Below are 15,946 nucleotides of genomic sequence, written 5' to 3'. Positions count from 1 at the left end.
GCGAGCAGTACAATTATTTCATGTTGTGAGAAGCACACCAATTTATTCTCACCTCCTTCACACTTGAGTAGTGGCAGGCTTCTCTAATAGAGAACAAAGACATTTAATTTTGCATTCATTGTAATTTGGGGGAATAAAGAGCATCTAGAGATTGATATTTGAAAATGATCTATTTCAGGTGATTACTTTAAACCCTGATGCAGTCAAGAAACAAAAGATTAAAAGCGTGAAATAATATAATAATGTGTTATAATTTTATTTTGGAAGGTCAGATAGAGTCACATCAACTCAAGCAAATTAGCAAAAGCCCTTCGGCTGTTTTAGTCTTTATTTCGTAATTAATTTTCTTTAACCTTTAAGGCAAATGCCATGAGAGAGGGAAAACATCAGGAGAAATAAACAAAGACAATCAAACCGCTGCGTGAACACTACAATTTATTTAAGTGACACTTTTCATATACAAGCATGAAGGCCAAACTGCTTCGCAAAGCACATTTTAGCAAAACCTAATAACCCAAATAAACGAATACTTCTGAAAATAAACTGCGTTTTGAAAAAGGAATTAAATTGACCCTGAAAGCTCAACACTTTAAAGAATTTAAACACAATTTAAGAAATTATTACATTTTCAAATTATTGAATTATTGATGGTGTTTTCTTAGTTTGCCTGTGTTATGTCTGTTTCCTCGTGGTCTCTTAAGTTGCCTCGTGTTGTGCGCCAAGGTCCACTGTAATTATGTTAGGGAGAAACAGCGGATCACCTTTAAAGAGATCAACTTTGGCAGCCAGATAGATACATCCACATCAATTAATTCCTTCTAATTATTTTTTTCCCCTGATAGTACCCAGCGAGATAATTACCGCCCTCAAGAGCAACTCTGCTTAAAAAAGGTTTTGTGCTACTATAACACCAATTTCCATAAAGAAACTGCATAATGGATATTGCTGCGGGAAAGCAAGATAAGTGAGCCATGACTGCAACCACAGAGAGCCTGTAAAGTAAGATAGTGGTCTGTCACCCTCATCACCCATCAGCAACAGCTATTCTGTTGTATTTTATTTGAATGTGTGGGCAGTAGCACAAATGGAAACCTTATGAATAATAAGAACTTTAAAACTAGAGTATATGCAGCAAAATAACAAACAGCTACAAAGGTGAATCACATTAAATCTAAATGAACCCAGAAACTGTTCTAAGTCAAAACCTTTTGAGTTGTTCCATTTTATTGATTTCAAATTAAATCAAACCAAATTAAGTTATTTGTCCTATACTGTGCTTCACAAGTCCCTGCACTCTACTTAAAATAACTGCTAATTAGCTCTGTGTGTGTGTGTGTGTGTGTGTGTGTGTGTGTGTGTGTGTGTGTGTGTGTGTGTGTGTGTGTGTGTGTGTGTGTGTGTGTGTGTGTGTGTGTGTGTGTGTGTGTGTGTGTGTGTGTGTGTATCTGCTTTTAGAGATCTGACAATTACCATGTTAATATGGACAGAGAAGTAAGGGGAATTAATGATAACATACACCTGACAAAGAGGATCCGAGGCTGTTACTCAAAGCTCACAGACTGCGATAGATGGATTACAGCTCAAGGCTCATTGGTTCACCCTCAGGGATGTAGGCAGGCTGTGGCGAGTAGCGTTTCTAAATTAGTTGCTTGTTTGAACTCAGAAAAAGGTAAAGCTTCATACTGGGAGTGAGGAGAAATGTCTGCGCAATATTAATAGTGCTACCGTTTGCCTTTTACACAGACATTAAAATCACCTGTTACGGTTTACATGCGTGTACATACCTTAAAATGAACATGTGGTTATCAAACATGTGCCGTGTTCAAATGGGGTCATATTTACCTTGGACATGAGAAGAGTCCATGTGAACGGCCCCCTCATGCGGTATTCACGACGTCAGAGCTCTACATTTTCTAGAAGCATCGAGTTCACGAGTTGTGACGTGTTTGCGAACGTTTACAGAAACGGCGGAGGCCGGAGGAAGTTCATTTTTTATTGGATGTTAAGCTAATATTTAGTCATTTTAGTCACGTAATTTGTCTACACAAAGTGTTGTAAAATATACATAGAAATGTGTATTTTGGATGTTTTCTTTCCACTTGACTTAGAGAAGACCAGATGAAGATGAAGATGCTGTGAAGGCTAAATAGCCAAAGCGTGTTGTCTCTCTGGTCCCACCCAATTAGAGGTCTTGGTTGCTGCTTTCTATTTGCTTTCTCTGACATTAGCAATAAAATAAACCTATGGTTCCAGACACCACTTCATAAATAACACATTGATTTCTCATGGTGAGATAAACACCCAAACCTCAGATGGCCCTGTAGAACCTCACTCCTGCTCTTCACTACTTCACCTCATCATCGCCTCTAATTTAAATTCTGGTAAAAGAAGATTGGCACTGGAGGACGGGAAGAAAGAAGTGAGACTGAAATAGCTTTCGTATCCTCTGATAGATGTCTTCCAGTTTGCATCAATGAAAAACTTTAGAATGCAGCCTGGCATCGCCTTTCAAGGTACTTCAGTTGGAGCTCAAACTCAGGCAGTAGCGGTATATCCAAACCTGCATGAAACAGAACAGCATAAGCTTTATAGTTTCTGAAGACCAAATGAACTCACTCACAAATTTCCAGAGATCTGAAATTATATCTCTTGGCAGGGTTTCAAAGAAGAAAGAACATTGTGAGCTCCTCAAAGCTTGAAGAAAGTTTTCATTAAACACTAAATTGAGTTATTTTGTACTATTTGAAATTAAAATAATAATTTAAAAAAAACAGCTTCACAGCCTTCATCTTACTCAGAGAACATAACCCCCTAAAGATACTGAACATAACAGACAACCAACTGAATGCAAATATTTCAGGACCCTATGGAAGACCTACATACTGTAAGGCAAGATATATGCAGAGGAGATGCAAGAGCAGCGTTCTCTGAGCTCCTATCTAATAATTGTCACAACACTGAGGTTCTGTTCGGTGTAATCATCTCTGCTATCAACACTCGGCAGTACAGAAGTCTCTCGGGAGAAACATGCTGATTCTTTTATCCTTCACCAAAAGCTTGTGAGCAATTCAAAATGTGCTGCAGCTTTAATGCAGTTTTAAATTGCTTTACAACCCGTTTCCTATGTTACTTTTTTATTTTAAGCATTTCAGTCATATGTTTTACCTGCAGTCCAAAATGTTTTCTCAGATAAGCTTTCACAGGTGGGCTTTAATTTAATGAATCCCTTATCAGTCATACAGCTCTGAGACCACAGGTACGTATTCAGTTTGAAGCAAACAGTAGTTCAGCTCCACTTTAAAGATTCCAGCCTTGATCCTTTAATCATCTCTAACTATAGGTGTAACTTAAAGTATTGTTTTTGTGTGGTTCATTTGTGCCAAGTGACATCGAAAATGGATATTTAAGAGGCCCATAAGCTGACTCTACAAACTCTGACAGCCCGTCACGAAGCCAGCCTTTAACTGGAAATGAAGATCACTCCTCTTTTACAATTTAAGGATTCATATCTGCTGTCTGTTTCATGATAACACTGAATCAAATGTGCAGTTATAAAAGGATTGCTCAGTGACAAGCTCACAGAGAGTCATCCCAAACTCTGCCAACAAGCTCTGATAAACCCACTGCTCGCTACAGTAGTAAATGTCAGACCACAAAGTTAGTGACTACCAGGAGGGGGAAAAAAGTTTCATAATTTTCTCAAAAATAAGTGAAGACAAAAGCAGACAAATTTCAAGTGGTAAAATGCCACATGCTAAGTGGCACTGCTCCCCCTTGTTTATGAGCTAACTTCCTCAAGTATTTCTCCTCTGGTATTTTTGTGGTATTCAGAGACCACTGTGGCACAATGCTGTGGTAAATGTTCCAAAATACTGCACAAGTCTCTGAGTACTGGAACACTTTTTCTGGAAAATGTCACATGATTGTACATGGGGCAACCGTACCACAAACACATGGTATTTTATCAATTTTGTTTTTTCGGTGTTTAGTTCATAAAAGGTATTTAATCCTTCCGTCTTAGACGCCAAATTTGAATAATGCTGCTGTATAAAAACCTGCTTTTTTTTTTACCGTTTCAGCTAACCTGGAGTCATGGTTTTATATCATCTTGTTAAGACGGCTGTAACTTTATACACACTGTCAAAAACTGCAGTCCCTGAAATAATCAGAGGCTTTACTTTGTAAGGAAAACACACAATTCTAGACTTTGGTGCATTCCAGGCCTCAAGCTGTTTGACTAAATTAGGTAACTGATAATCATATTATTAGGTCTCTTTTCACTTCCTGTGGGTCTGATGTGTGCTGTTGAGGTTCCTAAAAAGTGCTGCAGAAGCTCTCATCCACTATTTAAAGGTACACAGTACATCTCGGTTTTCTTCGGGTCAGTAAACAGTAACTGTTTGCCGCATGTGGAAAGAAGGAATTACATTTACCCACCTTAAGAACAATTTTAAGGTGCTGCTACTTTCCCGAGTATTTCCATTTTACCCAACCCTGTACCTATTTTTCTATTAAATCAGTTCAGTCTTGTTTACAGTGCAAAATCAACATGAAACTTGGTCCAAATATCATTTACAAACACAAATGACTGGCACATTAAAACACCCGGGAAATGTTAAACAAAAAAATGACAAAAACAACTTCAGTAGCATATATTTTACACGTTACTCCAGCATATCTTTCCGTATATCTCTAGGTAATGGTTTTCGGGTGTCTCCGGGTTGTAGCAGGTTCATCAAGGGGACATTTCCCATCAAAACGGTTATGCAGTTTGACAAAAGAAAAAATCTAAATAATGAAAACACATTTGTGTGGCAGAATTATTATTATTTTTTCCTTCTTTCTTAGCACATTAATCATTCCACGACCTGCTCAGATTTATGTTGTGACCCTTTGGAGCGGAGCAGCTCCTGGCTTGAAAAACCATCACACTTAATAACCAAACAGTGAAAACGTGCTAAATGTTATTGATATATTCATCAGTCTTAAAAATATATATTGTCAATTGCCATAAGATTTATCAGTGACTCGGCCATTTTTAAGCAAAAGCAGCATTTTTTTTACTTTTTATATTTTTATGATATAGCCTAAATAAAAATATACATATTTTGCTGATAAAACATCTGCATTTTTATTTTTTTAAGGACTTTGCTCGGGTTTTACTTTTACTGGAATCTTTTTACATTGAGGTGGCTATAAGTATCCAGAGTTTGAGCTGTACTATTGTATACAAAGCGAAAACCTGTGAAGGATAAACCGATAAACAACGCTGAGGACAATGAACCGAATAAGAAGGACAAGGTGACAATAGCCAAGATAATTATCTGAGGATCAGCATTGTGGTCTGAGGGTAAGGACGATGATAACATTTTTGTTTATGACGCTCTAATGGACCTTAAAATTCAGGTAAACTTTGAAAGTCACCTTCACGGCCTACAAAGCAGCTTCACTGATACAACGTTGGATCATAGTTAAGTTCCTCTGATGCCTGTTAACAGATTGGAAACCATCCATTTTATTTTAGTTCCTTCTTTCATTCTGTTTGAACAGCGGTTTGGAGCGAGGCTACATCTTTAATGTTTCCTCCATGAATTGGCTTATATCAATGAACATCAAAAAATGTTGCTCTTTTCATTCTCTAATTTCTCACAGAAAACAAACTTTAAAATTTATTATTCTTCCTTAATTTGTCTTTTAAATGCATCATCTGGGGAAAACAGCATTGTTCCAGTATATTGCAAATGTATTTCATAGACCTACATATTCATTTCTACATCTATTTATCCAATATATCTTTCTCTGGCCTTTAATTGGTCTCTGAAGGACTTTCGTATTCACCTTCTCAGACAGTGAATTGCCAATCGCTCCTTTGACCGATCATTTGATGGCTTTCAATATAATGTATGCTGCTCTTAAAAATTAGGTTGGCAAGACATCAAGAATTTTTTTTTGTTAAAAGAGATGTATTTCACTTATAATGTCAAACATGAAACTTTAAGTGAAGCTTATAAAGGACATATTTTATGACATAGGGAATTTTCTCTTCAAACGAATTTCTTTTTGGTTCTTGAATTATCATGACCCCCAGGAGTTTGAGAGTTATCAAAGGGACATGTGAGGACGGCATACATTTGTATTCTCTTTCAAGAGACTGAACAGTGTTTTGTGCGGTATCGTGATGATATCGGGCTTAAGTCAAACAAATATTACATATCTCTCATTACTCCATATCATGCAGGCTTGTGTGGGCTCGACCCCACGCAGGATTTTAAAAAAGCCCCACAGCTGCCTTCATGTCAGTCAATTGTCATTTACGAAGCCGCACAGACTGGAAGAGAAGAGTCACAACATCTGACTGATACCATATGTTGTGATTCTGCATTTAAATGCTCTCTCAGCAACACAAGCACATACAGCAATGCCCATTCTAGTAGAAACATGATCTTCAACTTACCTCTATCACCTCACAAATTCCTATTAGATCTGTGGTCAAATCTGTCTTTCACAGACAAACACACACAATTGCACATGCAGCTTGGTCCTCTGGTGCCCAGATAAACTTGTTCTGTCAAAGCAAATTGTTACTTTTACAGCTATTTGTCTCTGTACAGTGGATAATGTTCTATATTTCTGCTTAAATATGACCTAAAACATAATCAGATTTCCACAGAAGCCCTAAAAGTAGATAACGAGAACCCCATTAAAAAGATAATCCAATATTACATATTTGAAGGTGAAATTGAAAGCAGGTGTTTTCAGTCAATGTGATGATAATCAGGTGTGATAGGGCACCATGTTTAATTCAAAATACAGAGATAAAATCAAAATCTGATTTTCACAACACGTTTGTGGAAATGTATCATGCCATAAACAGTGGAGATGTGGACTGATGTGAAAATCCGATGATGTTTTAGGTCATATTTATGCGGGAATATCGAAAATTATGAAGGAGTCACAAACTTTCTAGCATAAATGTGTAAGAACTTGTTGATGCCTTATCTTCGGAAATAATTCACCCAAACTTTATAGAGCCTCTGCCCATAATTAGTAAAAGGTTGACTGAGATTTGTACAGGACTTTTTCCCAAACTAAACATATTTTTTATGCTTCAAGGACTGCAAGAAATGTCTATCATATTCCCCCAAACAACAGCTTAATCCAGGGGCTATAAACAAGCTGTTGCACCATGCCCAATATTTATTGCCTTCATTTTCCTCTTGAGGAAGACTATTTGCTGCTAGGTGCAATCAGAGCACAGAGCAAAAACAGACGGTAATGAGGTAAATATTATAAATTTGAAACCGCTGTGCAGTCGTTTGGCTCGGAAACATTTGGTTTATGGTGCACAGGATGTTTGGGGAATTCTGCTGAACATTAAAAGACCATAGTTTCAGGTCCTAACAAATGCATCACATACATTTTGATTTGTGCAGACCATTTGCACATTGATTGTTCAATTTTATTCATTGCTGCGTGATGTGAAAATCAATCAGAACACTCCTGAAAGTTGCTTAAACTGTGTGATCCATGATAGTAAATGACAAGTCTCCATATTAGTATGTCAGTATTACATAATGTTTGCTATGATGCAGCTTTTATGCAGATTGGTTTTCAAATTCAGCACATTCTTATGTTATAATTGGATTTTTAAAGCTTATGGATATGAATGAAAGCCGGGGAATGCATGAAGTAGATCACACTGAAATAGAGATGGAGAACAACCAAATTATATCCTCTTTTCTGTGGGGATATTTGGGTGTAAATCATTTTAAAATGAAATAAAAAGAACCACAGATGGAGAATTTCTCCACCAGATATACCATATGAATAAAGTCACATACATGCAGAGGGTTTAATGGTGTATAACTTGCGTAACATTGTCTAACCTGTGAAATGTTTTTGCTGCTGCAAGACTCACCAGTTTCATTTACCTGCACAGTGTGACACCGTGTACTTGTCAATTACTCTTCAAATTATTCCACAATGAAGAACATCTGCTTGAATTCAACTACTTAACTCCTAAAAAACCTGTAAAGCCCACACGCCTGAATTAACAAAATGAACAACCAATCACCCTGACCCTTCGCCATTACTTTGAGCCAATCAGCTTCTCCATTTTCGAGGCACAACCAATGGGCATGACCAATTGCAATTTTGCAGGTCACTCAATTTTAACACATTTATGGAGTGATATTAAACTGCAGAAGCATTGAAGGAAAGATTTCAGCCACCCTCCATTACATTCCCCTCATGGCCAGCATTTGACCTTTGACATCCTGCTGTGACCAGGCAGGCGGACACCATTTTTCCACTCTGGCTTGTTATGTGTGTGATTAGTTGTCCTGACAGAGAGAAGCATCTCAGCTCACTTCAAGTTCAGTACCTAACCAGACCGCCCACACTAACACAGGCCACTTTGCAACAGTCCTTTTCAATTTTCCTGCAGGAAGCAGAAGAGAAAACTGGTCTGTGTATATCGGCTGTTTCATTTCTGAAAATGGTATATTTCTACAGTCAAAATGTAAAGTTCTGCACAGGTTTGTGGATATAGAAAAGCAGAAAACATATTTTAAACATATTTACATGTGAATTGTAAAATAAGAAACGGTTACATTGCCTAGCATATTATAGCATTATAATAGCCAAACAAGAAGTCATGATACACCTTACGCAAATGATTCCAACATAATTGATTATTATTATTATTATTATTCGCTATCATTTTTAATTATTTTCTGTCATCAGGAAAACCTCAAACTAACTCAAATTTAGGATTGAGAGATTGTGCTTTACCGCCATCTAGTGGCGAGGCGGCGCAGTACAGTGGCAGCGCGTTTTACGTCATACAATAATACGGAAGTAGCAGCCAAACAATCCGCCGTAGTCCCGGGTGGTCCTCTGTGGTTTCTGTTTGTGGTTCTCAAAGAATGGAGAAGTACTCCCTCCTCAAAGTGCTCGGCGAAGGCTCTTTCGGCCGGGCTGTGTCCGTCCGCTGTAACAGCAGCCAGCAAGAATATGTGCTGAAGGAAATTCAGCTGCCGAAGGTACGTCAGCTGGCGATGCAGAGCGGTGATTTGTTTCTCCTCCCTTTGATACGCGGTCTGTTAGTCCTCACCTGTGTGACGGAGGAGGAACTGAAGAGTCCCTGAAGGCAGCACATCTTTATGTGGAAATACTACAACTACTAATAGATAGATAGTTTATTGATCCCTACAGCCCTTTAAGATAAAGTCAATTTAATTAAAAAAAACAAAAAAACAATTGCATTGATAAAGCAATAAAAAAATATATATAAAATATAATTAAAAATACAGTGTGATAACTGCAATGTGATTTGCAAATATCTGCATGTATAAATATTTCAAATATATATGCACATGGATCCCTCAGTGGACGCTATAAATATATGTACATGTATATGTGCATACTATTATGGTTTATAGACATCGCAATAGTTTATTTGTGTGCGTTAAACAGTCTGAAAGCAGCTGGTGGGAAGGACTTCCTGCAGCATTCAGTTCTACTACTATGACTAATAATAATACAAAATAATAATAATGTTGGATGCTCACTACCACATACTGATTTATTTATTTTTTGGATACAGATTGTGATGCTATTGCCTGGTGGTCGGATATAGAAATGTGATTTGTGCCATGCTGATAACCTACCGGCTTGCTGCGTACATAGACACATGGAGGCTGTTTGTTTTGCATAATAGTGAATGCATTCATGGTTTTATCTGCATTTTTATAGAATCAGTCCAAATTGGAGAATTCGAGGAGAGAAGCCATCCTGCTGTCCAGAATGAAACATCCTAATATTGTAGCCTTCAGGGAGGCATTCGAAGGTAATCCCTTTAACAAGTATTACAAGATATTTAGGTGGTTTACATTGCAAAAAAAAAAAAAAAAAAAAGGAAATGTGATTGTGTGTGTTCAGCTGATGACCTCCTCTGCATCGTTATGGAGTACTGCAGCGGAGGAGATCTGCTCCAGAGGATTCAGCAACAGAAAACTACCCAGTTCTGTGTTGATAATGTAGGTTATTTTCACAATTACATCGATAGATAGAGAGATAGATAGAAAAATACTATTTCCAAAAAATGATAGTACATTAAATATACCATTATAGTGGTAGGCAGGAATAAATACCTGTACCAATTACGTGTCCGTGTTTTGATCCCCATTTCTTAGAAGTTGATTTCATCGAAATCTTTTTTTTTTTTTTTTCAGATCTTGAAGTGGTTCGCTCAGATGTGTGCAGGTGCAAAGCACATCCATGATAAGCGTGTTTTGCACAGAGATCTGAAGTCCAAGGTACAGTAGTGTCCAGGTATTACAGTTTTTAATTATTAATGGGTTTCCTGTAAAAAATGTGTGCAAACAGACTGTGTTTTGATTATTGTATGTTCTATTTAATTCAAGTTTCTTTGTGTTTATGCTCTGAATCCGAACAAGATGTCAATAATTGAGTTCATTGGCTGGTTGCATGTTGATAGAATCTTATGAGTGGGAGCGAGCGCTGCGGTGTAAAATGAACAATGATGAAACTGCTGATCGAGATAAGATCACTACATTATCTCCCACTTATGCATAATATCATCATTTTGCCATGGTTGGCTGCTCTTATTTCATGCTTCAATGTTAAGTCATCGCTCCTCTCTCATTTCCTCACCCAGAACATTTTCCTGACGGACGATGGGACAGTCAAGCTCGGGGACTTTGGTTCTGCTTGTATTCTGAACAGGTAAAGGAAGAGAAAAAGTGTGCCTGTTTAAAGTCAGAGCTCGGGGCTTCATTTGCTGCGGTTACATTTAGCTCTTCACTGTGTTTTGATTGCAGCTCAAAGGCTTATGCTCACACATATGTTGGGACTCCGTATTATGTGGCACCAGAAATCTGGGACAATAAGCCATACAACAATAAAAGGTACGTTAACATGACTGTTTGGCAGCTTTTTCCATTTTATATCAAACAATACAAAAATAAAATATAAAAAAAAGTCAAAGTTAGACCTCTCTATACTGTCCTAAATTAATGTACATAAAAATAATGTATGCAGACCTGCAGTGTAGTTTTATATTTCAGAAGTGCCATAGTAGATGCAATCTGCAGTGTATCTGTATAAACTTCTCATTTCAAAGACAGAGCTCCTGCAGACCATGCGCCGCTTTGGTTACATGTAGAAAACATACAGACATGTTGCGACGTCATCGTCCCCCAAAAATATGAAACAAACACTCATTCGTGCTTTTAAGTGCTTGTGTGGAAACTCCAATGTATGAGACACAATTTAATCCGATACACTGCACGAGTGTTCACGATGTTTCCTAAATTCAGAGTTTTCTCAGTGTCTCCTCAGATTTGACTTTGAGACAGCACACAGCAACACCGAGCTTGTCAGCGGCCGACTGTTCAGTTCCGCATGTTGGAGTGTCAAACGTGGGATATCCAGCTGTATCTCTTTGACTGTGCCAGTGCATGACAAATGTCTGGTGTGAATGAATAACCACCTTTATCTCTTTGTGTCTTGCAGTGATGTTTGGTCTCTGGGCTGCGTTCTCTACGAGCTCTGCACCCTGCGACACCCGGTACCCCCCACCCCCGCCCCCCTCCCGTCCTTTCACACTCCACGCACCACTGCGGGCCTCTGTCCAAATACTGTCAATGAATCCGTTTGTAAAATACCTCTGCTGTCACCCTCCAGCACAGTGAGACTGCAAAGCATTGTTGTGCAACGATGGAGGCCGAGTATCTTCTGACTTCGGTTATCTGCTGTGTATTTTATGTGGCTCAGATGTTGCCGTGTGGTTTGTTGTCGTAGAGATCCTCACGCCTCCCTCTCCTGTTGTTAGTTCCAGGCGTCGAGCTGGAAGAGCCTGATTCTTAAGGTGTGTCGGGGTGCATACCCTGCCCTCCCCAACCACCTGCCCTACGAGCTGCAGTACTTGGTCAAGCAGATGTTTAAGACAAACCCAAAGGACAGGCCGTCCCTGCACACCATCCTGACCTCTCACCGGGTCTCCAGACTCCTGCGAACATATCTTCCCTCCCAGGTACATACATGAGCGTCCTGCACGGGGACAGTTGCGCAATCAGTTGAACCCGAAGTGATTTTTGTGACTGTCCATTTATCAGAACTATCATACATACTGCCACGACACAATGTCAAGAGTGAGAACTTAAACTCTGACACACTTTCCCCAGCTGTGGTAACTCTATGTGGCCTCTGAACTTTGACAAGCTGCTGTTAGTTCAGATGGCCGCGGCGCTCATGTTATGTGTTTGATTCACTGCACTGTTTTGAATGTCTTACAGGCCGTAGAGGCAGAGGGACAGGGGAGGCGTACAGGTCGATGGAACAGAGAAGAGGGGAAGAAGGCGGCTAATCTTCTGGGAGAGAAGAGTTTACTGAAAACATCAACATTTGAAGGTAGTCAAGGTTAAAAATGTCATCACCAAATTTGTTTTTTTACCGCTTATGAGCTTACATTTGTTTGTGAGAAAATAAGAAATGTTTTCAATGTTTTTATCACCGAGGAATACAACAAAAATGTGCGGAATTATCCTTCACCTCAGGTGTGGAGTCACCCGCAGGCTGCTGTGAAAGCATAGAGCCCGTCCCTCGAAAGCAGTGGGCTGCTGGGCCACCAGACACGGTGCTGCAGGTGTTGGCTAATGCCAGCCTGGTTTCATCTGACAGCATGTCCTCAACCGGCCAGTCCCTCACCGGGTCTAGTCATGGAGGTATGACAGGAGCAGCCTGTTCATTTCCTGAAATGTACAAAAGTAGACTTTGGGGAATGAAGTACTTTATCAGATTGCTGCCTCCGTGTTTTTCCAGGTGTGTCAGAGGAGCCAGAGGTCGGCAGGCAGAGGAGGCGATGGGATAAGGATCCTCCTGAGAGGCTTCTGAGTCTGTTAGAGAAGGCCCAGCTGAGCAAAGCCTCCAGCACCTTTGTAATAAACAGATCAGGTCTGCTGATATCTGAATACATGCTATCTTAATAGTATATTATATAGTTATAGAGCACAACAGATCCTAAAAGAGTCCTTTCTGTTGTAACGGACATTTGACAGTGGCATAGATGTTCTAAAAGGCTGTGTGGTGGTTGTGATTTCCATTTTCAGATGACAACCCTCTCGTGGGACCCCTCTCCCAGCCCCAGGGTGACCACACTGATGGTCCCGAGCCAGAGGTGATTGTAGACGAGTACCGACTGCAGCCGCGCTCTGATGACGAGGACACGTAAGTGACCCTGACTCATTGCTGTATTTAATTAACATTATAGCACTGATGGCGAACATGTTTTATATGATCTGACTGGTCTTATTTTGCTTCTTAAAGCTCCTTCAAATAATAAATAATCAAATAATATGACGGCACCTGGAAAAACATGTATTTATTTATCTTTCCAATGTTGCCCTTGAAATTCACTTTTAACCATTAATGTGTGCAGAGAGAGAGCGATATAAATATCTGCTGGATTGCTTTTGGATGTATGGAATGTGCTGGATTTGTATACTTTTCTTATGTGACCTGTCATAGGAAAACAGAATTAAGATATATTGCACTGTATGTCCTCTTTCCACAGAGACTTTGAGGAAGAATCTCCGTGTGACTGGATAGACGAAGTTGAGCAAATGTTTTTGGAACACTAAAGCCTCGTTCCCTCTGAAGCTGCACAATCTGTCCTCATTCATGTTTACATTTCCCAAAAACACTAATGTTGTACACATGCCAAAATCCTCATACAAGAGCAGGTTTTTATTGCATGTTGTTTCCGAGTTCAGACGTCAACAGTGAGACAGTCATATTTGATATTATGTGTTTCAAGCACTGCATTGTTGTTTTGTTCTCACCGTTGATCCAACAAGACTCTAAAATTTGAATCGAATTTGCTCAACTTGTTGTCATAAAATCTTTTTTTCATAAAGACATTTGAGATGTGTGTGTGTGTGTGTGTGTGTGTGTGTGTGTGTGTGTGTGTGTGTGTGTGTGTGTGTGTGTGTGTGTGTGTGTGTGTGTGTGTGTGTGTGTGTGCTCTGTTTCGGATTTGATTATATCATCTGCTCTGTGCTGGTCAGGTCACCAATGACAACATTCCCAGTAGATTGAGACCGTCTGGGAGCTTGTGTTTGGCTTGTCTGGGAAGCAGGAAATATTAGACTCAGAGTTGCTGGGACTCCTGGGGGGTTCACACCATTTTGAGCCCGCCAGCACCTTTTGAAGTCCATTTCCTTTCAATACCAAAAGTAGACTAAACATGTTCCGTCACTGGTATTGTTTGGTTTTTATTCTCGAGTCGAGACACTAACAAGTCGTACATCTGGCTCCTTTAGCTGTTATGTCATTTAAAATGTTCTGCCGCGACAGTAGAGCAGACACAGAAAGATGATGGTTGTGATCTTTCCAGCAGTAGATGTCGATTATGTACCACTAGGTGGAGTTGAAATAACTCCTGTGAGCTCTTTTGAGTGGGAAAGAGGAAGGCACAACACTAGTTCAGATGTAATTAAACAAATCCTTCTGATATTAAATATCAGATGTAGTCAGATAAATCAGTGAGTGTTCGATCTGCTTATATATGAATTTAAGAAACTATGTTCTGATTTGTCAGCAGCCTAAAGAGCATTTCATATCAGTGAACAAGTAGAACCTGCCACTGTCTTTGTTTTGCCATAATAAAAGCTTGACAATATTGAATAAAAACAAACAGTAGCACAACCACATGTTTGGCAATAAGGAAATAAAAACCCAAGCCTGGCCCATGGCAGTTTGGGTTCAACAGGATATAGCTACTGCAGACCGTTGAGTCAACAAAACCATAATGAGGCTGATTCACCAACAGTCACACCAGGGATGGATTATCCTGCTGCCAAATTTCCCCCAGTGACTGAAACCTCCCATTGGCTGACAGGAAAGTTTCAGACTATGAGAGTCAGATATCTGCCCACATTTTTTTTTTTTTATTGAGGAAGTGCAGGACTGCAGCTCAGCCCTTATCTTGAAGTTACAATGACTACCCATTCAGAGCTCCCTCATCCAGCCCCCTGCTTATTTGAAATGATGTGTATTTCCCCTTGTACCTCCAAAGATGTCCATGTTCAGCAAAGACACAAATGTAGTGGTGTAGCATAAAGTCATCATGTAGTGTGTCCTGTAGATTGGACGGTCTCCCAACAGTGCCTGTGACGGACTAGACAGGGTCCTTATAGCTCTGTCTAATCTAAACTAAGGAGTCTGTGCTACTTGAATTTGTGTAATAAGGACCATATTTTTAGGTACTTCAGTACTTCAAGGATGAATGCATGTAGCCTTGAGTATCCAAAGGTCTCTGTCCTGTAAATTACACTGCAGTACAATAAGTTAGAATCAAATGGTTAGTCATACTCTTAGGTTTGTTTACCTTGACCAGAGGTTTCTTGGTCCTTAATTTGGAAGCTTTTCCCGCTTTAGACATTTTTTTCTTCAGTTACAGTTCTTTATTTAACACTGATGCACTGGTGACCTGTCCAGGGTGAACCCCGCCTTCACCCAACGTCATCTCTGATAGGCTCCAGCTCTCCCATGTACCTGTGCAGAAAAAAGTTGTGATAGATGATACACTGAGTGATTTGCCCTATTTATTTAAGAATTGAGTATCACCTCCAATATCAAAACTTTAAAACCCAGCTGGTGTTAAAGATGTGGATAGCAGTTTTTTTTATTCCAGGTTTTTGTCTGGAATAAGTGGCTTTAGAAAATTGTCATACTAATTATTTATCTCATAATGAATAACTCTGCTGTTGACGTGGTTCAACATGCACAGCTGATGCACAGTGGCTGGTAAAAAAAATTTTGCAAATATAATAAATATTAAAATCATTTACAATTAAATTATTATAATTTTATAATATTAAAGTAGAATATATTGCATCTTCTGTTTGTTATATTCTAATTT

The 15,946-nt window shown here is 39.2% G+C and overlaps 2 protein-coding genes across 2 annotated transcripts in view; both read left to right on the top strand.

Moving 5' to 3' along the window:
• Nucleotides 1–15,946, top strand: part of mtus2b (microtubule associated tumor suppressor candidate 2b) — a 195,850-nt gene that overhangs the window by 152,221 nt on the left and 27,683 nt on the right. The window lies entirely within an intron of this gene.
• On the top strand, nucleotides 8,893–13,954 carry nek3 (NIMA related kinase 3). Its single transcript, XM_069707360.1, has 13 exons — nucleotides 8,893–9,044; nucleotides 9,757–9,850; nucleotides 9,943–10,040; nucleotides 10,236–10,319; nucleotides 10,682–10,749; nucleotides 10,845–10,931; nucleotides 11,539–11,593; nucleotides 11,858–12,058; nucleotides 12,321–12,435; nucleotides 12,582–12,749; nucleotides 12,847–12,978; nucleotides 13,134–13,251; nucleotides 13,598–13,954. Exons 1-13 carry the CDS (start codon nucleotides 8,928–8,930, stop codon nucleotides 13,662–13,664), a joined length of 1,404 nt encoding a protein of 467 aa, XP_069563461.1. The 5' UTR covers nucleotides 8,893–8,927; the 3' UTR covers nucleotides 13,665–13,954.

This window comes from Brachyistius frenatus, unplaced genomic scaffold (assembly GCF_029030835.1).
Source record: "Brachyistius frenatus isolate BFR_SWC_R1_liver_20210118 unplaced genomic scaffold, ASM2903083v1 Contig_68, whole genome shotgun sequence".
Lineage (NCBI taxonomy): Eukaryota > Metazoa > Chordata > Actinopteri > Embiotocidae > Brachyistius > Brachyistius frenatus.
Note: the sequence above shows the minus strand (reverse complement) of the source record. Positions and strands in the feature narration are given on the sequence as shown.

Excerpts from the sequence above, each read along its gene's own strand:
- nek3 (XM_069707360.1), top strand. The coding sequence starts at position 8,928 with ATGGAGAAGTACTCCCTCCTCAAAGTGCTCGGCGAAGGCTCTTTCGGC. Across the intron at positions 12,059-12,320 it reads GAACATATCTTCCCTCCCAG|GCCGTAGAGGCAGAGGGACA; the intron begins GTACATACATGA and ends AATGTCTTACAG. Across the intron at positions 12,436-12,581 it reads GAAAACATCAACATTTGAAG|GTGTGGAGTCACCCGCAGGC; the intron begins GTAGTCAAGGTT and ends CCTTCACCTCAG.